At 37.5% G+C, this 22351-nt stretch overlaps 1 protein-coding gene across 5 annotated transcripts in view; it reads right to left on the bottom strand.

Annotated features, from left to right (window-relative positions):
- Window positions 1-1093: 1093 nt before the first annotated feature.
- The window catches only part of TANK (TRAF family member associated NFKB activator), a 29140-nt gene continuing 7882 nt past the window's right edge, over window positions 1094-22351 (bottom strand). For all 5 annotated transcript variants that reach the window (XM_061344166.1, XM_061344167.1, XM_061344164.1 and 2 more), the window contains 7 exons: window positions 22190-22298; window positions 21225-21337; window positions 12868-13047; window positions 11944-12020; window positions 9663-9781; window positions 7174-7757; window positions 1094-2906 (listed from right to left, as the gene is read on the bottom strand). In XM_061344166.1, coding sequence (XP_061200150.1) covers window positions 2739-2906; window positions 7174-7757; window positions 9663-9781; window positions 11944-12020; window positions 12868-13047; window positions 21225-21337; window positions 22190-22298 — 1350 coding nt within the window. In that variant the 3' untranslated portion in view covers window positions 1094-2738. The remainder of the gene's footprint in view (window positions 2907-7173; window positions 7758-9662; window positions 9782-11943; window positions 12021-12867; window positions 13048-21224; window positions 21338-22189; window positions 22299-22351) is intronic.

Below are 22351 nucleotides of genomic sequence, written 5' to 3' on the forward strand. Positions count from 1 at the left end.
ATTGGAGTGCGAGGTGGCAGAGGGAACCTCTTCCCTTCTAATTCCAGAAGTAAGAGATCTCAGCTAATGCTCTGGTGATTTCTGAGAAATCTTAAAAAAAAGAGGACTCGTGGAATCTGTCACAGGAGCGTTTTCCTCTCCTCTAACAAGCACTGACAGTCTAATTACTGGAGCTACGAGCAGCTGTCGAGTTAGCCGGGGAAACAGAGCAGCTACATGTGTTCTCCCCGGCCGCCGGCACAGAGCTCTTGCACCGGGCTGAGTGGGCCGTAATGCTCCAGCGCGCCCCTGGGCAGCCGGGGAGTGGTTTGCTTCTTCTGCCTTCCCTTCGGGTCAGAACGAAAGCTCCCGCGAACGGCGGCCGCCGGCCCCGGGAAGGACTCCGCCCGCTCGGAGCGGCAGGAGCTCGTCAGTGCCCCTTGGCATAAGTCTGCTGTTCGTTGCTTCCCCGCAAGTATTTAATAATAATTTAGTATTATTGTTTTTAATGAAATCCCACTTCCCGTTTGGATTCAACCTCCTCTGCTGAGCTGAGCTGGTGAGGAAGGGGGAGCGGCGGGAGGAATGCTGAACCTCCTCTAGTGAGTGTAATAAAGCAGATGTCCCTGCTGGCAGCAGCAGCCGCCTCCAGGAAAGTTGTATGAGTGGGGCCCACTCAGGGACCGCACTCGCCTCCCACTTCAAGTCGCTCACAACTGCTTAGCGTGGTATTTATTTAGTTATTTATTTATTTTTAAACCAGAGTGGTGCCCCTCGCAGTGATCTGATGGCCCAGCCTAACCGGACACCCTCAGGCAGCAATAGTTTTAAGCATGCAGAATTAAACAGCTTCCTAAGACGCCGCACTAGGTAGGGGCGCTCATAGCGGGAGAGGGATGGGCTCTGCGTGAGACGAGGCTTTGGACAACTGTGTCTGTGTCGTCTTGTCGTCCAGCCCCCTTCCCCCGGCCGCAGAAGCGGGGGGGAGCATGGCTCTGCGTGAGGCGTGGAGCTCTGGCAGCCTCCAGCAACAAAGACCCGCGGCCCCGCGCGGGACTCCCTCCGCGCCAGCCGAACAGCGTCCGCTCACGGCGGGGAGGGGAGACACGACGGCGACGGACACACAGAGATGACTTTATTTTCTTTAAAGGTGACTCGCAGTTTGTTCTGTTCTTAATAACGTGAGCTCCTGAGCTCGAATTTCACGGCTGAGAGGACAAGTCGGCTTTGTGTCGGGCTGGCTGGAGATGTGCGAATCCCCATCTCTCCTCCCAATCCTGGAACTTCTGTCTCTCCCAGGAACCACCCCCAGCCGCACTCGCCTGGGAGGTACTTCACACGCTGCACGGCGAGCCCGGGGATGAACGTATCCTCTTCTGCGCTGGATACCGCCGGGATTTAGAGCTGTTAATAGTAACAGACTCTTTCTCCAGGTCATGGAGCAGACAAGCCCTGCGCACTCCTGTCTATTACAGTACACTCTGTTGACAGCCAGTCACAAACATGAGATGTTTAAAATAGAGGAAATAATTTTAGAAAAATCAATTTCTAAAAATGTGCAGGTGTTAATTCTTCCCAGAAAGTGTCACCTGCAAATATATCTTTAAAACAAGAAACTGTTGTGCTTTGCTGCTATGAAAACATTAATGCTAATTATCAAATATCAGGACTAAAACCTATATGCAGCTCAAATGCAAAAAGCTTCTAGTTGCTATGATTAAATGTACTTAGTACCCCCCCTTTTTAATTTGATCCTAATAAACCCAGAAAATGTGCAAACTTTATCAGAATACAGTGTTTCAATTAAACACAAATTTAACTTGCATTGAGAATGCCACTAAGCTTATTCTAGTTAAAAATTAAGTCACTATGATTTCAGTGATTAGGTTTTTCTTTCTAGGCTGTAACAGACTTCAGCAATCCTTCATACCAGACCAGAAGGAAAGGTAAATAATCTTTGGTATTCTTAGTTTTAGGGAAAGTTTAACCCTTTCTCACTTTATTCCTCATAGTAATACAACTTTTTCCATGGGAGTATTTTCACAAATTATTAACGATAGAAAGGTACACAAAATAATAAATTTTTTTTAATAACGTGTAACAGATATCCATCAAATTGCTACTGATACATTTTGGCAAATGGGTAATTTACGTGCTGTGTTTGATTACTCTCTCTAGTAAACAATTCATCTGGGAGAGTAAACCATTCATTTATGTTACTAATGAACAAGCCTACTCTAATTTTGACATACCTGGCATTCAGTTACTGCGATGATTTTACAAGAATCTCAAATAAGAGGTTCGTTACTGTAAGTTAAATCTGTAATTTTTGTAAGAGAAATGAAAAATGAGAGTCTACTTCTCTTCCTGTTTACTTCAAGGAGAACATAATCACATCACTGGATAGTGAGAAAAAACATCCTAGCATTACACCAGTTTCCCCAGCCAGATTAAGGCATTAATTCGGCAAGTCTACACTCATAAATTAAAAGGGAAAAAAAAAAAGAAAAAGGTGTTTAACATCACTCTTGAAGGCAATACTGAAGCATAACAAGCAATAATGAGAATTACAGTATTGAAGTGACTGACAGTTTCATGTTACCTTGTCAAAGGACAATTAAAAACTTGCTTATCTGACACACCGTTTCAATCATGAGTTCTTGTTACAAGAAGTCTTAATTCTTCAATTCTTAGCATATCTATTGAATAAAAAAAAATAAAAATATATGCAAAACAGTGAACCATTGAATTCTCATACATTAAGACTGTACTTTAAAGTGGGAATTCAGATGCCGAAGAAAATCTTCCTTAGATGTCATAGATGGTGGGAAAACTTCTCGACAGAATTCGCATATTCCACACTGATCCAGTTCAGAGTCTGTATAAGCTTGTGCCAGCAAATCATTGTCTTCAGGCTGCCAAATGAGCTAAAAGAAACAGAAAACGATTATTGCTGTGGTTTACTACATGGTCTACATGATGCTGTGGTTTGTATTTATATAGGTGTTCTTTACACCTCTCTGGCCAGAGACATAAACTAGAGAGTTCTCATTTAAGAAAAGCAAGATTGGACTTAGATTTTTTTTTTTTTTTAAGTTCTATAAACATACTATCCTTGCAAACAATTAAAATGCCTTGGTATATATTGTTGATAAATACTGCTATGAGCAAAAGTCTGTAATATCAGCCTATCTTTAACTTTGCATTTCAGTATTTTACTGTAGAAGTCACATTACATAATAGCCATTTAAAAGAAACGAAACCCCACATTTTTACCTTAGAAAAAAATGTTTCTTGGAAGAGTTAATATGAATCATATTTTATTTCTATTCTGACACCTACTTAGTTTTCAGTTTACTTACAAAATGACTAGAGCAATGTCACACAGCCTCAGTTACTTATTTGCTCTGACTGCCTGTTAGTGTAAATACATATTTGTCTAAAAATTGTATAAAAAATCTCTTTAGGAATTCCTTCTGCCATAACATCATCATACTCAATCGGACCACCTGAATATCTATCCATGCATTCAGGCAATTCTGTAAACTATACTAAATTTGGTTCAGCAGCTGTACTGCTCTTGGTCCCTGAGCTAGTTAGTTTAAGGTCAGCAAGCAAGTCTGCTTACCCGACATTGGAATTCAAGAGACTTCAGCCTGATACATACTCTAAGTTACAGTGTGCACTAATTATTTAGCATCATACCAACTAGGAATCAGAAAGTCTTTTATCAATTTCCAGAGTAAAGTAAAAAATTAAGTTTCACTAGTATTAGCAAACCAAGATAAAATTGTTACGTTATACGGCCAGGATGATTAAGTTTTGAGTAAACTGAAAACTAAATACATACTACTGTGATGACAAAGTAGACAGAATGGAACCAAGCTGGTTTGAGCTCTATGTGGGGATGGAACCTAGAAGAGAAGAGCACCCTACAGTTTCTTTTGGCTGCATTTTCTTCTCTCTTGCTTCAGTCACACATGGCAAAGCAAACAAGAATACTTCAGAGAATAGTTTCTTTAGAAGTTTTAAATTTCTTGCTATCGATACTTACCTAAGAGTTTTAATTTTTAGCTCTTATTCAAATTTCATCAAGCCCAGTAGTTAGAATCTATTGTTTATTCCTCCCGTGGTAACTCACTGTACAACTAACCCGGCATTCATTACGGTTAAACCTTCTTTTTAAACCAGCTGAACTTCCTGAAGTCAATTTCCTGCCCATTCCCTATTTAAACAGTGTTTAGCTTATCAGATAGCAATAGCAGATTTACTGTCTTTCATTATGGTCAGCAATCCATATAATTAAATCGACTAATTAGTAATTAAGTGCAATCACACCACTTTTTTTCAGCTCAAAGAGTCTACTTATTGTATGTTGGTGGTGTAAATTGCATACTAAATCTATCTAGACACTGACACACTTAAACATCCCTACAGAAATGTGTTTAGAATTACTTGTTTCTAATACCTTATGATGTAAAGCACAATCTGAAAGAAAATAAAATAGTACTGTAAAAACCCCACAAAGGACAAAGTTAGATTTCTAATTTTGAAAGCACAACAAGGGGAGGTACTCTTAGAGCAACCCACTGAGGCAGGCACTTAACTTCTGTTCCTTTCTTTGAGTGTACTTAATATGCTTTTCAGAATATATTTAAGCAGATGTTCCATTTCAAAAACATTAATATTCAGATTAACATCAATAGACTACAAATCTGCTTTAAAAATCATGAACATTCTTAGAACAATTTTTGGTGGAAACAACCCCCTCAAACTGTGAATACCGATAAACATGCATCTATATGCAAGTCTCAGTTAAATGTAGTCTGTAAAATCCTAGGTCCACTAATATCCATGTTTATTTTAATCTGATGCTCTTTTCAGTCACGTTTTTTTTTTTTTTTTAAAGTTACATCCTAAGAAAACAGGATTGAGTTTTCACATTTAGTATCCACATAGAAGGAAAGAGCTAAATTTATTATAGCAACTGAGAGCAGTTCCAAGAACTTACTGTTGCCAAATCTATTTCATTTATGGGGTTTTCCATTTTATAAGTTAACATATGTAGTAAATACTTGAAACTTTTTTCCATAGTAGTTAAAAAAAAAAAAAATCAGGTATGTACTTCCTCCCTATTGGAGCTTCATCAGTGGCAGGGATGATAAAAGCAGTAAGCAGTGTAACTACCCCTTAGAAAGGTGGTAAAAACACTTAGAACAAGCTTATGCATAAATTTTGCTAAGACTAACATAGTTGAAAGGGCATGTATGCAAGTAACTTTTAAACAACATTGTTATTTTGATCTCCATATATATTATCTGTGAATCAAACCTTTAGCACAATTAACAGTCAAAAAACTAAAGCTGAATCAAATTCCCTCAGAAAAATACTTAAAAGCCTCTTCAGAAGGCAGCTGAATGAAGGCAAGGGATGTTTAAATATAATAGCATATGCAGACATATATTTAATGAATTCTAAAGTAGTACTGGCTCATTTCAAGCAAGCTTCTTGATAAGGTATAACATTTTAATCAATGTCCTGTATGTGTTACAGTACTATTGTAGATCTGACTTACAAATACTGAAATGGTTCACCTTCTCCAAGTGTTAGCATTAATACACTTTCCTTCAAAAAAATACATAATCGAACCCAAGGCTTATTGCTATTCAACCACAATTCTCTACTTTTTAAGCTGCATACTCCCCTCTCAATTTATAATCACATACCAGCTGTTTCACTTTCTGTAATACACAATGCAGGGTGCCATCTATTGAAAAATGAATACATAGACTAACTAGTAAAAGAATTAGCTGGAGAGGGAATACATAAAAAGGGGATAGTAACAAGCAATGGAGTGAATGCTTCACAGCTCCACAGGAATTCTACCAGTGATAAAATAAATGGTTTGATTTGTTTAACTCAGTCATAACTTTAAGGACTCAACGGAAAATAAAGCACAATAAAATCTGTGATTAATAAGTTCGCATAGAATTGAGATCTTCCATATTACAAACAAATATTTAAAGTACATTTTGAAAAATTGGGCTTATAGTTTAAAATACAATGATGAAGAACAGCAAACTTTACATGCTTTAAGGTTTTCATCCAGAACTGGTTTGCAGTAGAAATCTAAACTGCGATATGTTTTAAGAAATGAAAACATCAAAGCTATCATGTCCTACAAATAGCTTTCCAAATGCTAGTTTTGCATGTCATGCAGTGGCAAAATCAAGAGGTAAAGCACTTCAGCTGCATGTGCCTTGTCATGACAAAGAACACAAAACTACATTAATGTAAATAGTAAAAATCTGCCAAATCCATCCTCTCAGAATTTCTAAGTATCGCTATTTGCTTACACCTGAAAACCTTTCCTTTCACAAGGTGAGAGAAAAACCACAGAAATGTAAAAAAACTCCAGTCTACAAGGGTCCATTATTATTTTGCTAGCAATTTCATTTGAGAAAGGATTACAAAAAAGAAACAAAGTATTCAGAGATGTGATTGTCAGAACCTGCTGAAATGTTTTTCTGCATCACAGCAACTAGGCATTGGTTTCAGAAGTTCCCATGGACTTCAAGTAGCTATAAACGAAATTCAAGCCTGAAGTACATATATAAACCTAAACCAAAGTATTTTAGTGAACTTTCCTTCATTTGAGAAAATAAATATGCTTTCCTCCTTCTAAAGTATGAAGGAAAGAGTTCAAGTTTTCTTAAAGGGAGGAATAAGGTGCTGTTTATGCCTCACAGAGATAAAAAGTAGATCATTTTCCCACAGTGAAGTATTTAACTGTTCAGGTTTTTAATTGTCCATATTTTCTGCTGTACACTAAGAACAGTTAAAACAACTACGTGCCCTAATCAACTGAGATCAAGGGTAGAAAGAAAGCAATCTAGGGGGCAATTTCAGATTAATGACAGCTTTGAAATATATAGAAGCAATTAATATCTAAATGAACTGAAATTTGTGCCAGCATATCCAGTGTCTACATCTGTTTAAATTCCTGCCCTTTCACAGAAGTGCCTTGTGCACATTCCACAACATCAGGAAGAAAAACTGATAAGAGAGAATGTCTTAAAAAAGACTGATGAGATACCCCATCAAATATATTAATCCTGTCTCAAAGATCTTTGCAAAGTGGTTGACTGAATTATTACAATTCTTTGGAATGTACAGTATTTATTAGAAAGATACCTGATGAGGACCTCTGATGATTGTCCCAGCAGCTTCTAAAGATGAAAAAATTACTTCAGGTACACCCTGGTCTTTATGCTTAGGTGCAAATGTGAAACCAGTGTCTGTTGTTTTTAAACATGTTTTGTCATGCGTATTTTCTATGGACATGTTTGCATAATCTGGGCGATTTGTTTTGTCAACAGTAGTTAAACTTTGTAAAGCTGAGGTCATGAGATCAACTCCATGAGCTTCAAATGAGTTAGGTTCCAATTTACTGAGGTTAACAGCATGGTCTCTAAGCTCCAGGTTAAAATGATGATCTTGAAGCATGTTTTCAGCTATACCAGTACAAGGAATTGCTGGTTTTTCCTGAGTGCTCTGCAAGAAAGCAGAGTCATTGTCTGTAGGTGGAAGCTTGACATTAAATTTAGAAAGTGATTCTATAGAGGAGTTGTCCTCATCTTGGCCCACTCCTCTTGGTGTGATAGATGTGATGCATGATGCACCTCTATTTATATCCTTTATAACCCGAGGCTTAAAAAGCTCTTCTGCTTGTTCATCAGTTTTATCAGTACACTGTATCGGCATGGAAAACTGTATTTCTGCAAAGAAAGAATGAAGAAAAAATTAAATATTCCACTGAAGTATAGTTATTACAGGCATGGTGTTGGGGTATTTTTCCTGAGAGGTTTTTGATAGTCCTTACTTGCTTTCTAAGCTTTAGTTTTTCTCTTTGAAATCAGCTTGAGGCATAGCTCTCTTTCACAAACATTAGCTCTGACACAAAACTATCATAACAGAAATAAAAGGAAGTAATTCTGTTCTAATAAGTATATTTCTCTTTGACTTATCACTGTAAACATTTTCCTTTTATTGAAAATTATGTTGTCCCATACTCTTTAACACATACTTGCATATATTTACTGAAGTGTTCTGGCAGAAATAGAAGCTGGAACCAAAACCATTTCACACGGTGCCAAGAACATGCTAAGCACCATAAGCACAATTTTATAAGGTATTCAGGTACCAAAATCCCACTGATTTCCAAATTTGTAAATACTTAAAACTCAGTAACTATTCAGAACTGGGACCAAATTTTCCCTTTGAGAACTCCATTTTGTAATGACAGGACAAGGGTGAATGGCTTTAAACTGAAAGAGGTTAGATTTAGGCTAGATATAAGGAAGAAATTCTTCACTGTGAGGGTGGTGAGGCACCAGAACATCTTGCACAGAGAAGCTGTGGCTGCCCCATCCCTGACAGTGCAGTGTTCAAGACCAGGTTGGGTGGGGCTTTGAGCACCCTGGTCTAGTGAAGAGTGTCCGTGTCTGTGCCAAGGGGTTGAGCTGGATGAGCTTTAAAGTCCCTTTCAAGCCAAAACATTCTATGATTCTATGATTTTCAGCACTTTATTAAGAAAAATGGTAATAATATGCATGGTTACTCCTAATCAGGTGAGAGAATAACTTCAGTATACATTTATTGTACAGCAGCCTTCTGACATCACTCAGATATTGTAGTAAAGTGGGCCACAGAATAACAGAAATCAAGTAGATTGAATCTGTATCATGTATAGCTTTTCACACTGTTGAGTTAGGCACTTACTTAAGGAAAACAAATCCATTCTGAAATAAGTTGCCAAGCACTCACCCCCCCAAATTCCCACCCCTAACTAATAAATAAAGTTTAGTACTGTACAATCAGAATATAACAATACAGCTCAGACATAGCAATCTGAAGCCACGAGCTCTACATGAGCACTTAATGTAACAAAAGTCCAGTAATTATATAACCCAAATAAGAAGCAAGTACTGAAATCAGCATCTCTTGCTTCAACCATGTAAGTTTGGCAGGTGTTTCTTGAGATCATCTAAGCATCTGACCCTGCTAGCTATTAAGGAATACCAATAATAGCTTACATTCAATATAACGTAAGCATCAGCAAAACTCGACATTCAGGATCTTTTCCAGTTGCAATAAAAATCAAGCCTTTCTTTTGTTTTCAGGAAGTGTTGGATTAAACTCCTGTCCCATATAACAAAACAGCATTCAAAAGTCTGCACAAGGAAGTCCAGAAAATAAGTCCTCTGCCTCTCCTCAGTCCAGCAGTTTTCCTCTAACAGACATGGGGCTAGAGACATTCATAACAGACATCTTTTGAACTGACAGCTAAATTAAAAGCAAGCAAGTGCTGTCATTCACACAGTATGATGGAATATCACATGTAGTAAGTGCTTGCCTCTCACTCCAAGGGACAAAACAATTACAAGAGCCATTGATGTGATGACTGTCTTTTATAGCATGTGATTTGGAGCATTCGTCATAGAATGCCAAAACTGGCGGTGCGTTTTCTTGGTGAAATATTGAGCACCATGTGAACAGACTTGAAAAAGGCAGATGGTAAACAGTGGAAGTACTTCTATGTATGTGTAATTTACAGTATTTTCAAATATAAAGCAAAGCTTTCAAACAGTTGAATCACAATAAGAGCTTAAGTATGATATTACCAGTTTCAGGTTCTGGCTTTATCTTAAATTTACTCAGTTGGTCTGTTTGTTCTCTGGCTAGCATACATATTCGATGCCACTCTTCTTTCATGTCCTGGAAAATAGCCTCCAGATTCTCCCTGGAAGATCAAAATTGTAAATCAGTCAACCAATTCAGCTTGTTGTGACCTTTAATCTAGTCACACCCACAAACCAGAGAAAAACAATAGTGTAAGCTACTTTTCTTGGATACCTTGTTCCTCGACATATGTATACATATTTTTGTTCTCAGTAAAAGCAAGCAGAAAAGGGAAAAGAAAATCTCATCAAAGAGCTGTTGAGTCATATCACACACACACACATTCGAACTTAGGGCCTGACCCTTCAAGGACTGCCCCCCCACCAGAAAATCCAGCCTTTACATTTCCTTCAGTTCTCTCAGGTATTTTGTGGAACAGCTTATCTTTCACAAGGATACAATTTCCATCTCATTATAGGAAAAATAAGCTGCTGATACTTCTGCAAACATTAACTGTTTTCCATTCTCTGCATTTCAGACTTTGCAGGACAAGGAATACACAAGCATTTATTACTGCTTCTTCCTTCTCTGTCTCCCTGACATTTTGAAGAGGGACTTGTGAACTCATTACTTCTCTATTTTATGCAATATCACACGACTTTCCCTTTTATTTTGAGTTTTTTTTTTTAATTATATCTTTTCCAGAGTATCATATGGACATCCCATATTTAGTTATCTGCACTGAGAATAGAAAAATAGTTCTTCATGCTAGTGTTTTATTCGCCTAAAGGCACTAGGTTATTCAGTTATTGATGCATCCATAAAATTCCATTGCAAAAATTTGATAAACTTGCTGAGTGATTTATATTTCTAAGCACAATATAATGGATGATATAAAATGGAACTTCAAAGATGAAAAAGTGAAGTTAGATTTGAATTCTCTTTTGCATCTTTGTATCAGAAGAGTTCAAAAGGGATTTTTCTTTGATCCAGTGAATTGTTTTCCTCTTTATTGCCTATTCATACAGCAATCAGGAGTGTCATGGCTGTGCTCTTACTTCTGTCGTGTTTCTCCTTCTGAAGACACAAATGTCTATTTGTAATTCATTTGAAAAAAACCCAAATCTACAGAAGGAGTTAAAGTTGCTACTGTTACCACTTACATTCTGATGCTTTTTCAGGTGTTTGATAAATAAAGAATTAAAAAAGATTTTTGTCACAAGTTCCTAATCAGAGCTTTAAAATATACATATGATTAGATGAATCAATCTTAATTTGCTATACTTTTGTGATACTATAATCTTACTAGTGTAAGATTACCAGTAATCTTATCAGTCACATACCTCTTTCCAAGCAAACAGTAAAGTAAGGGAGCTACTGGAGAGCAGGGAGACAGAAGACAGGTAAAGGTTTTTTTATTTTTAAGATATAAATCAGTATGAAAACAAAAAGTCTTTAAGGACAAAAAAGTCTTTATCACATCACAATCTTATTCCTCTCTTTCTTATCATAAAGCAGTAGTGACTCAGACTAAGGATCCATGTAGTTCATCTGCCAAAAGCAGATGCCTAGGCAAGAGTATAAGAAGACAGCAAGAACTGGTGATACTTTTCCCTAATATTCTCCTAGCTGCACCTTAAAGAATCTTCAACTTGACCTCAGCAAAATTGTGAAAAGTGGTATTACTGCCTATCCTGTGAAAAATGCAAACTTTAGACTTTGGTCAATACTTTTCCCGAAACACAGGCAGAAGAGGGAATACTGTCTTAGGAAATACACTGCTTTTGGTCCCTTGGTCATAGCAAGGCTGGATGGCTTCAGCTTACAGATAAACCTGATTTCAAACTCTCTCACTTAGGATGGCTCATACTGATTATCATACTTCCTCCTGGCAGTACAGCAGGCTCCTCTGCTGTGCTGCCATCAGTTAATCCGTTACACTTGTACATTCCTGTTCTGAAGAGAGTTAATGCTTACCCAAAACCCAGCTTTAACATCCACTGCTGTTTCCCAGAGAGTTTAACCTCCTGCTGAACCAAGTGGCTATTTTTCTTCCTCTCAACTTATCCCTACATACTTGCAAAGCCTCAGCTATGATTCCATATAGTTGATGGCTTTAACACCTTCCCACACTGGCTCTTTGACCTCTACTCCTCCCCCGCCCCACCTCCCCATTCATTTTTTAAGGTGCTGTGCAGAAAACAGGGAAATAGCTGGTCTTATTTAATAGCAGAAAAGACAAATAAAAGCAAATTTCAAAAACAGTACTATAAAAGCATTTACCTTTCAGGCACAGGTGAAACACCAGAGATCCCTAGAGATAATTCAGGCTTATCTGGAACAACTTTCTTACTTTTCACCTTGAAGTAGAATATGAAAATATTGATCAGAGGTAAGCATTTTGCTCTTCACCCTGATCTGAATAAAAATAGCATGGGATCCCTCACCTGGTCCTGGGACCTCGCAAAACTTTCACAGAATTACAAAAGCAGTTTTTTACTGTTTCCATGAAATTCCTATTATTAGTTTAACTCAGCAACTCAGTGTGGCATTCCTCTGCTCATATTCCCCTGAAAGGAAACTGGTTCTAAGAATATTGCTTCACTGTAATTCCATTTCAGTCACGTATAAGTTAAGATTATGTACTGTGTATAAGATTGCTAGTGAGGTATTTAGCTACTTTAGCTCTGAAAAATCAATATATTCACTGAAATTTTCAATGAAAACATCACAAGCCAGTATATCAAGAGTTCTGGCTGTTTTTTAAGTAAGTTATTAACTTTGACTACCACCTTGTGGTTCATTCTAGTATTGCATAGTTTTAAATCCAGCTATCCCACAAGGACAGAATAGCACTCTGGATGCTATCCTGTAACCAAAAGTAGAGTGGCATAAAAATGAAAAAAAAAACCAACTCAATCTTAGTGAAAGCTCCCAATGGAAAATTACCAAACAGAAAAGCTAAACTGGAGTTTTCACAAATACTAAATTTTGATGACATAACATGAAATAATTAACACACAAAGCAGCCAATATGTATTTTATAGTTTGGTGTTCCCTATATGCTTTACATACTTTAAGGATTTCCAAGTAATTATATGATGCTTAAATTTAAAATGATTTCTTATAATAACTAATATAAACACGTTTGAAAGAAGGAATAATTTAATTTTTTTTTTTTAATCTCTACATGGTTTTGTATCTTACCTCCCTTTTATCTGCTGGCATCTGTATATCCTTTTGTGCTTCACTTAATTCTTTCAATTTGCTTTTCAGACTTCTTATTGTATCTTCTTGGTTGGAAATAATATATATCAGCTTCCTTTCCTTTTGATTATTTTTGTCTTCAAGTTGCTTCAATTTCATGCTCTCAATTTCTAACTGTTCCTAAAAAACAATTTTAGAAACACCAGTACAATTAATAAAACTGAGTCTTGTGGAATACCACTATTCAGCAGTCTGGAATAAGCTAAATTAAGCTTTTGCAACATAAGTAAGAGTCAGTCTTATTTATGACATTAATAATTTTAAACTGATAGTAAAGATATTCTACCACTACACATAGTGGTAACTCATCATAGATAATTACTCAAAAGAATTGTATGTTCTGAATTTCTGAAAATCATATTAGTGTTTATAAGAAATAAAGACACTCTCTTGGTTTACTTACTGTATCATTTACATTAACATTTTATGTACAATATACTGTATGTACAATATATAAAATACTATTTAATTAATTTCAATCTTAAAACAATTTTGAAGAAGGTTATATTCTGCTTAATTTTTGAGCAGAATCAATAATAAAATCATAGAACCACAGAATCACAGAATATCTCAAGTTTGAAGTGACCCAAAAGGGTCATTGAGTTCAAGTCTCTGCTTCTTGCAGGACCACCTAACACTAAACCATGTAACCAAGAACACTCTCCAGATGCTTCTTGAACTCTGACAGGCTTGGTGCCATGACCACTTCCCCGGGAAGCCTGTTTCAGTCACTGACCACCCTCTGGTGAAGAACCTTTTCCTAATGTCCAGCCTGAACTGAACTTCCCCTGATGCAGCTTCATTCCACTTCCTTGTGTCCAATTGCTGGTCACAGAGAGGAGATGAGCACTTCCCCTTCTCCAAGCTGAACAAACGAAGTGACCTCAGCTGCTCCCCATGAACTGCTGCCCTTGAGCCCTTTCTCCATCTTGGTCACCCTCCTCTAAACACGCTCTAATAGTTTGACATCTTTATCTTACACTGAGGTGCCCAAAATAGCACACAGTACTCAAAGCAGGGCTTCAGTGTAAAGTGAAATAAAAAGCAATGGCTGACCCCACTTTAACTATCCATATAATTACTGGAACTTTTATGTACGTGGGCTTTCTGGTGGAATAAGAATATAGCGTATTTTTTTAATATGAACAAAGATAGCCCTTGGATAATTTTCAAGAAACAACTTATGATAAAAAACTGTAGCTATGAAAACCTTATAGTTGTCAGTTTATGAAATCTATAGAAGTACTCATCTTGAATTGTATCAAGTGTTATAAAATGTGGCCCGAATCCCAATGTCTGTCTCTGAAAGAGAAGTAAGCTCAGGGGGTTAACTCTGCAAGAACTATAAATAAAAAGCAGTGATAAACACTCCAGGCAGGTAGGGCAAGTTAAAAAGGAAAGCAAATTAAGTGCTTTTTCAGGAGCACTTGCTTTATTTACAAATGGGACCTAAACTGGGTGAGGTTGTGCACTTGGCAGCTAGGTAGGTAAGGGCTACTCTTCTAGACAATGATAGCCATGTAGGGATGTGTCCAGAGCTGGTCTACAGAGACACTGGGTGGTTAAGCATGGATGTTTGTATATGCAGCTGATAACACTTTAGCCTCAAAAAGTTATACTAGCTGGATGGAAAAAAACCCCAACTCTACAGAAAATGAGCTTTGAAGACACTGTTTTTTTTTTATTTCGGTCTCATTTGTGACTTTGAATAGCAAACCTATAGTAAGAGCTTCAAAGCAGCTCCAGACTTGGATGGTATCTCAAGGGTCCATATTAAGTCTCTTCTGCTCAGCAGGTCCAAAAGTGTCTAAAAATGGGATGTTTGTATCGCAGCAACTCCTTAATCCTAACCCTTTTTCCATGCTTTGCACTTCTAGCAGGTGGTGTAGGGAATATATGTATAGATCATGAAATGCTTTCTACACTCTTGTAGTGTAGAATCTATATACATCATAGTAGGTAAGAATCCAGAGAAGCAGTTAAAAAAGAAAATCCAAAGAGCAAAGGAGAAAAAAGGAGAAAGACTTTTTTTTTTTTTTTACATATAGTTCTGGATAAAAACCAAGCACAGATGACTAAAGATTTTAGGCTAGACAATCATAGAATGGTTTAGGTTGGAAAGGACCTTAAGATCATCTAGCTCTAACCCTCCTGCCATGGGCTGGAATGCCTCACCCTAGACCATGTTGCCCAAGGCTCTGTCCAACCTGGCCTTGAACACTGACAGGGTGGAGCATTTACTACTTCTCTGGGCAACCTGTTCCAGTGCCTCACCACCCTCACAGTGAAGAACTTCTTCCTTATATCTAGCCTGAATTTCCCCTGTTTAAGTTTGAACCCATTATGCCTTGTCCTGTCACTACAGTCCCTGATGAAGAGTCCCTGTTCACCATCCTTACAGGCCCCCTTCAGATACTGGAAGGCTGCTATGAGGTCTTCATGGAGCCTTCTCTTCTTCAGGCTGAACAGCTCCAACTTTCTCAGCCTGGCTTGGTATAGGAGGTGCTCCAGCCCCCTGATCATCCTTGTGGCCCTCCTCTGGACTTGCTCCAATAGCTCCATGTCCTTCTTATGCTTAGGACACCAGAACTGCACACAGTTGTCATATGTCATCATCTATAACTGATGCTAAAGCAGATAGATTTCTGAAATGGCACAAGAAGAATACTGTGAAGAATTACAGTACTATGAGGCACAGAAAGTTGAAAGCAAATTAAGGAAGTATCTGATCCATGAGAACAGACAATCATATCAAGTGCTGTGGGAAAAAAATACAATTTGTGTTAAGAGAAGATGGAGACATGCATAAAAGTATGCTTAACAGATCTGAAGAAAATTATAGCAAGGCCATATGCTGAACATAGTTTTATAAGTATACCTTTTCCATGTTCTTTAAAGATTACAATATAGTATGGGGAACTGCTTTTTGCCACTCTAGGAATGGGCAGTGATATGGTGTGTGTTCACAGACCCCAAACTACCTCTGAGCAGTTATTTGGTCACAGGGTTCCCAAACATTAAAATCAAAGAATAGTTTGTGTTGGAAGGGACTTTCAAAAGTCATCTAGTCCAACCTCTCCCTGCAATGAGCAGGGACATCTTCAACTAGATCAGGTTGCTCAAGAGCCCCATCCAACCTGATCTTGAATGCTTCTGGGGACTGGGCATCTGCTACTTCTCTGGGCAACTTGTGCTAGTGTTTCACCACTTCATTGTAAAGAATTTCTTTCTTATATCTATGTCTGGCCATTCGATGGTCAAATTTAATTTCCCATTTAAAAAGCTAATGGGATGCAGTTTGTTCTTTGAAAATGATTTGCTGGAAATCCAAACACCTAGGAAAAAGCTTATGTCAAAGATGACACTTGTCCCTGAAGAACAACTCTGCCTTAAAGACAGTAAAATAACTCACTGAGCCTGTGATACAGCATTGGTCTGTACACACATAATTTGTCTATTTGTGACCGTTACAGCTCCAAACAACATGTGAGCTTCTAAGAGCTTTCAGATAATTGGATGTACTGCAGTAATGGTTCTCTTTCCTTTCTCCTACATTCTCCTGCAGGAAGCTGGGACAAGAAACATGAGAAGAGCCATGCAACATGTTGTAATGAAGATACAGTAGTACCTAACTGATGTAAATCATCATTCTCACACACTGTCAGGAAACACCACCAGGAGAAACATTAAAGAAATGACTGAACTTTTTAGGATCTTTCAATAATATAGCCCTTCATAGCTTGATGATCAAGTTTCTAGTACTGATTGAGTTTGGATATTTGCAACAATGTGGTAAAATTTATAAACTGGCTGAAGTTTATAAAGCGAATGCCATAATGATTAAGTATACCACACACACTATACCTGCTCAGTTAAGTACTTGATCATACAATGGATCTTTTAAACATGATTAGGTTACTCAGTTTGGCCTTGAATTCTCTAAGGATAAAGACCACACAGCCTCTATGGTCAACTCCTTCCAATGCCTGGCTGTCCTCATGGTGACAAGTTTTCCCGTAGGTCAAGTCTCAACCCTTCATGTTTCAACTGCCCATTGTCTCTCATCTTTTTGCCATGCACCACGGCTAAGACCCTGGCTCCATCTGCCTGTTAACTTCAGTACAGTTATTAGAACACTATTAGCTTCCCTAACCCTAACCCTAACCCTAACCCTAACCCTAACCCTAACCCTAACCCTAACCCTAACCCTATCTGCTCGAGGTTGGACAAGTCCAGTTTCTGCATCTTCTTCTCACGGGGTATGTGCTCAAGCTCCCAGCTATCTCAGTGGGGCTTCTGCTGAATTCACTCTAGTTTATCAATGTTTTTTCTGTACTGGAGGTTCCAAACTGGATGTAATATTCCAGATGCAGTCCAATGAATGCTGAATAAAGTGAGATATTCACTTCCCTGGGTGTGCTACCTGTGCTCCTGTTAACACAGTCCAGGAAGCTGTTGCCCTTCTTTTCTGCCAGGACACACTGCTGGCTCATGTTCAGCTTGCTGTCTAACAAGACCCCAGCTCCTTTCCAACAGAGCTTCTCTACAGCTAGTCAGTCCTCAGAGTGTACTGCTGCAAAGGCATGTCCTTTTATTTTTAGTGTTTCAATGGCTTCCCAGAATAAACAAATTGTCAGATAGCTTCAAGGAAGAATACTATTCAACTGATGTACTGCAAGCAGTCTCAAGGAATAGTAACTGTAGCTTTTAACAGTTTAACCACAAACTCTTATTATTGGTATTAAACAGATGAAACAGTAAGAAAAAAGCTATCAATACCAGAGTTTCTTATACTGGGTAGCAGGGTCTAATTAGTTCTACATGAACATGTTTCTTGTCATAAGTACTGACTTTAGTTTCATGTTTTATGGAGTTTACAAGGATTCTGATGTCTGATTTTGTACTAAAAATAGCATGCAGAAGAAGATTTACTTTACATTGTCTAATCTTGCTTACTAAGGTTTTCTGTTTGCTGTGTAGCTTCAGGTCTGAAACAGTAACCGGATTTATATTCTACTTACTTAATAAAGTTTGGCCAGGATGTACTCAAAATCAGACAGCAGTTTAGGTTTCTTTGGTATCCTCAAGCAAATGACTGAAAAAATCTGATAATCTTGTATATAGTTTTGTACTGAACACCAAGCCAATCTGGGCCACTCACCTATTTCAGTGAATATGAATGTGAATCAAAAAAACCCCCAACCCAACCCCCCCCTCGCCCAACATTTTATAACACAGTGGAGCAGTTTGACAACAGCAGGTAAAATACACAGCTATGGCCACCTACTAGAGAACAGAAAAGCTGACCCTTCCCTCATTTTAAACTTCTAAAATTTAAGCTCTAACCATGCACCTATTACATTAAATCCAGGATTTCTATTAACTTCACTGGAGGCCAGTCCACTGAGAAATCCTATTAAACTCAGCAAAGGACAGTTTTGAAAGATATTGATAAACCCAGGCACCTCCAGCCATGGGAGAGACTCTTGAGTTTCAAGGAAGAACATGAAGAAACAGCAACATTTTAACTTAAAGACTGTAATCACAATTTATTATCTGGAACTATAATTCTTTTAAGTCTGAAATTTTTGGCAGAAAAGCAGAATAAAGCAGTTAATGCAGGAGGGGACAAGCTATAGACATAATTTATTTTAGAGCAGAATGTGGATAGAATGTTATTAGAAGAACACAGGATTTCAAAAGAGCTTCCAAATTTCAATAGCTGAAAATGGCCAATACTTTGTTGAATTAGATACAAGACAACTATAGTGTGCAGTGAGCGGATGATGGATTTCTGGACTAACAGATATCAAAATATGTCTGGGGAAAGAGTATGAGGAAATATGAGACATTGATGGTAGAGCCTTTAATAAATTCCCAGACCTTCTTAGTAATAGTTTCTATGTATTTATTAACTTTCAACAGCTTTCTCTTCCATGAAGTTGTCCAATTTCCCCTTGAAGCAGGAAGTTCCACTTGTTGACTAACTAGCCTGTGAAGAAGCTGCTTTTTTTTTAATTTTATTTTTACTTCATTTATTCAGAAAGACAGAGCAATGGGAACTCTCAGATTATCTTGATGTGGTCCTGGTGATTTGCTACTTGTTCATTTTCCCCAGCTTGTTCCATACATTTATTCCATGCAGTTTACCTTTTCATCCATCATATGTCAAAAATCGTATGTTGAAAAAGCGCAAAAAGTTAGCAGCTGCCATAAATGCATATAAAGCATTTATTACAATGCAATTATTTTTCCATCTTCTTCAACAGGGGTTATATGGTTCTCCTCTCCTGAGTTTATTCAGTAACACAAGGACTTGGGTACAGAGTCTGCTGTATATCTCCATAGCCAGCTCGTGAATGGCGTGGCCAAGACACAGCCAGAGCTAACAGAAGTGTGCGTACCTCTGCCGTGCTGCCTGGACACTTTGTATCACTCTTATCAGGTTAGCTGAAGCTTACTAGGCACAGCACCAAACATTAGGATCCTCCTTATATCAGAAGAATGTTGCAAAGATATCCACATGCCTCTGCAAGAAGCAAGCCTTGGTCCAGTCAAATGTATTTTCCCCTCAAGCTCCATGTTCTCAACACTTACAGTAAGAGAGCTACTACATTCTGAGTAACAAGAACAGAGTAGGCTGGGGCAACCTGACTTTGCATGGGTTTAGATCTCTACTGATCCCCTCTGAAAAGACCTTATTTTTATAGCACTATGTTATAAACTGTAGGTTTAAATGCAGACAGACTGTATGGTTGATTCTGCATCAGAAATATTTCTGTTCATGGTACAGATGAAGCAAAATCCAGATGAACTACCTGTTGCTGAGAAGTAACTGCAGTAACTGACTACACGAAGAAATGCAGATAAAAACAAATAACCTACATTACATTATGAAAAAGCCCTTGAAATAATGATTCCAGATTCTCATGCATTGCTTTAATCTTGTGTATGGACCATATAATTTCTGAGTGTTTTTCCATGAGAAGAGCAGATAATACAGCTTATTTTCTCCATTATATAAGTAAGTTACTTAAAATTATTGTTCTTGAGCAAGCATTCAGAAACAAGAGTATGAAATACCAGAGTTGGTCAGGTCTGCATGTGCAATTGTAAGACATAATTTTTATCCAACTAAAGACACAGAAATACAAACTATGCAAAGGTGATTCATCAAAGAATTAACCCTTCAGCTGTGTCGTATTCCAAATAAACACAGAGACTGGGAAAGAAATTGTATCTTTTCATTGCAGATTTTAGTGTGGAAAAATTATATAGTAATTTTTTTTTTTTTTATACAAAGGAGTGTATATAAATCTTTGGTAACAGTATGTTTAACATGTTTGCAGAGGCTTAGTCTCAAATGAGATTCCTTCAAGACAATTAAGCAAGCATCAGCAATCCAATGAAATTACTTTTAAATTAACATTTCTGATAAAAAAAAATTTCTATGAATTTAGCATAATTAATTTGTTTATAGCTTGGGTTTAAGAAACAAATCCTGAAATGAATACTTTTTAAATCCAATGCCTGATTTCTATAAGGGTCTTTTAATGACTCTTACAGGGTCTCTGTTACACAGATTCATATTAAAACATCAGAGATTTGGTGTTACAAGACAATTCTTAAACAACACAGTAGGATGACCTAGGATTAGAAAAATGCAACTTAGTGCATCTCTGTCCCTGTCTTTTTTCAATATGCAAAATCCATTCAAGGCATTTCCCATCTATTCTGCACTACTGCTTTACTCTCATGCCTGTTACTCTCAACAGGCTGTAGTGACAATCTTAGTTCAGTGAAAAGGGGCAGAAGAGAAATTATATTAAAACTGGCTATTTAAAAAATCCCCAAACAAATCATTAGCATCGTCAGAGCAATGGCTACTTCATTTTTCACTCCACCACTTTTTGAGTGCAGATTCCCCATTCCTTGCAGAAACACACAGACTGGTTGCAGTGTGAAGAGCTCTTGTGAGAGAAAGCGAAGGCCTCATCTTGACCATTGGTTTTGGCAGGTTAATAAATAAATGAGCAATTAAGTTCTACTTTATGATCAAAACTATTCTAGGGAGCTTGATGGCCAAGCAGTGATTGCACTGGGAAAGATCAAAGGTAGACGCTTAGCTCACCTAAGGAGACTGAAGCGGCGCAACACTCGTGTAATTCAGAGGTGAGGATCTTGTACTAGAAAACGTGCAGTTAAAAGTAAAAATCTCACTTCTCTCCTTAGATTCTCATAGTATAATCACAGCACAAATGTGATTTTATGTTAAAACACACTGCAGGCAACCATACCTTCAAGAGTTTTTCTCTTTGCTTTGCTGCATTTAGCTTTTCAGACAGCTGCCTTAAAGACAAGTCGGAGGTTTCAACGTCTTCATGCATTGGAATGTAGGGGTGTACATTACCTTAAAAAAAGAAACAAAAGCAGCTGATTGAGCTGATTGACACTTCATTTTTCCCCAGCCAGCTTCTAACTAAGCAAAATTAAAAGAAGCTAGGCTTATATTGTTCTCTATTTTCTTTGAGCAAGCTTTCATATCAAACAAGCAAGAGAAGTCCAATTCTGTGCTAATAGACAATGCAAGATTAAACCAGTAATAAAAAATGTACATATATGCTTGAAAATAAAAGCCAACCACTTTTCTAGTATTTATGAAAATCATGAGTGTTAGGCTAGTGTGAATAAATATTTAATGAGCATGGCAGATTAACACATGGTTACTTTGACTCTTTTCTCTTATTTGTGTAATACAGTCAAATAGTGGAAAATTATCCATCAATGACTATTTTATTTGAAAGAGAATTACCTTGTAAAGCTTGTAAAGCTTGGCTATCCAATAAGATTAGCATCACAAGACTTGTCAAACAGAAAAACATATAACCATAGCACTCACATCTAGAATAACCTGAGCTAAGCTTAGTAACAGAAAATTGTAGAATATGTAATAAATTTGGTTCTAATTCTAGTGAACAATTTGAACCCATATTTTTATAACTTTTGTTGTCTTCAGTGTAAGCAGGTTCTACCTCTGAAGAAAATCTCACAATTTCCTGAAGAGGATAAAGAGAGACCTCAGAAGTGTTGCATTTTATAAATAGATTTTGAAACTGCACATTTGTGTTAACTCTCATGTTCACAGAAAAGTATGATACTGCTTTGAGAGATGTATATTGTAAAAACTGAAGCAACAAAGTCAGAACTACTCATCAATGCAACACAGCATAAAAAGAAATAACGTGCAAACTGGAGTACGTACCTCTATTAGCATTCAGAGCAGCTAACTGTGATTTCAGTTTTGCAATAATGTTGTTTTGAAGCTCTATCTTTTCCTGCTGTTCACGTATTTGCTGCATGTAGTTTTCTGTCTGCAAATATAATTTAATTAGCATTAATCTTATTCTGTTTTGACTAGGGGTCT

Source organism: Neopsephotus bourkii, unplaced genomic scaffold (assembly GCF_033783945.1).
Source record: "Neopsephotus bourkii isolate Nb327-2 ecotype Australia unplaced genomic scaffold, CSIRO-AGI_Nbou_v1 NB_196, whole genome shotgun sequence".
Classification (NCBI taxonomy): Eukaryota; Metazoa; Chordata; class Aves; order Psittaciformes; family Psittacidae; genus Neopsephotus; species Neopsephotus bourkii.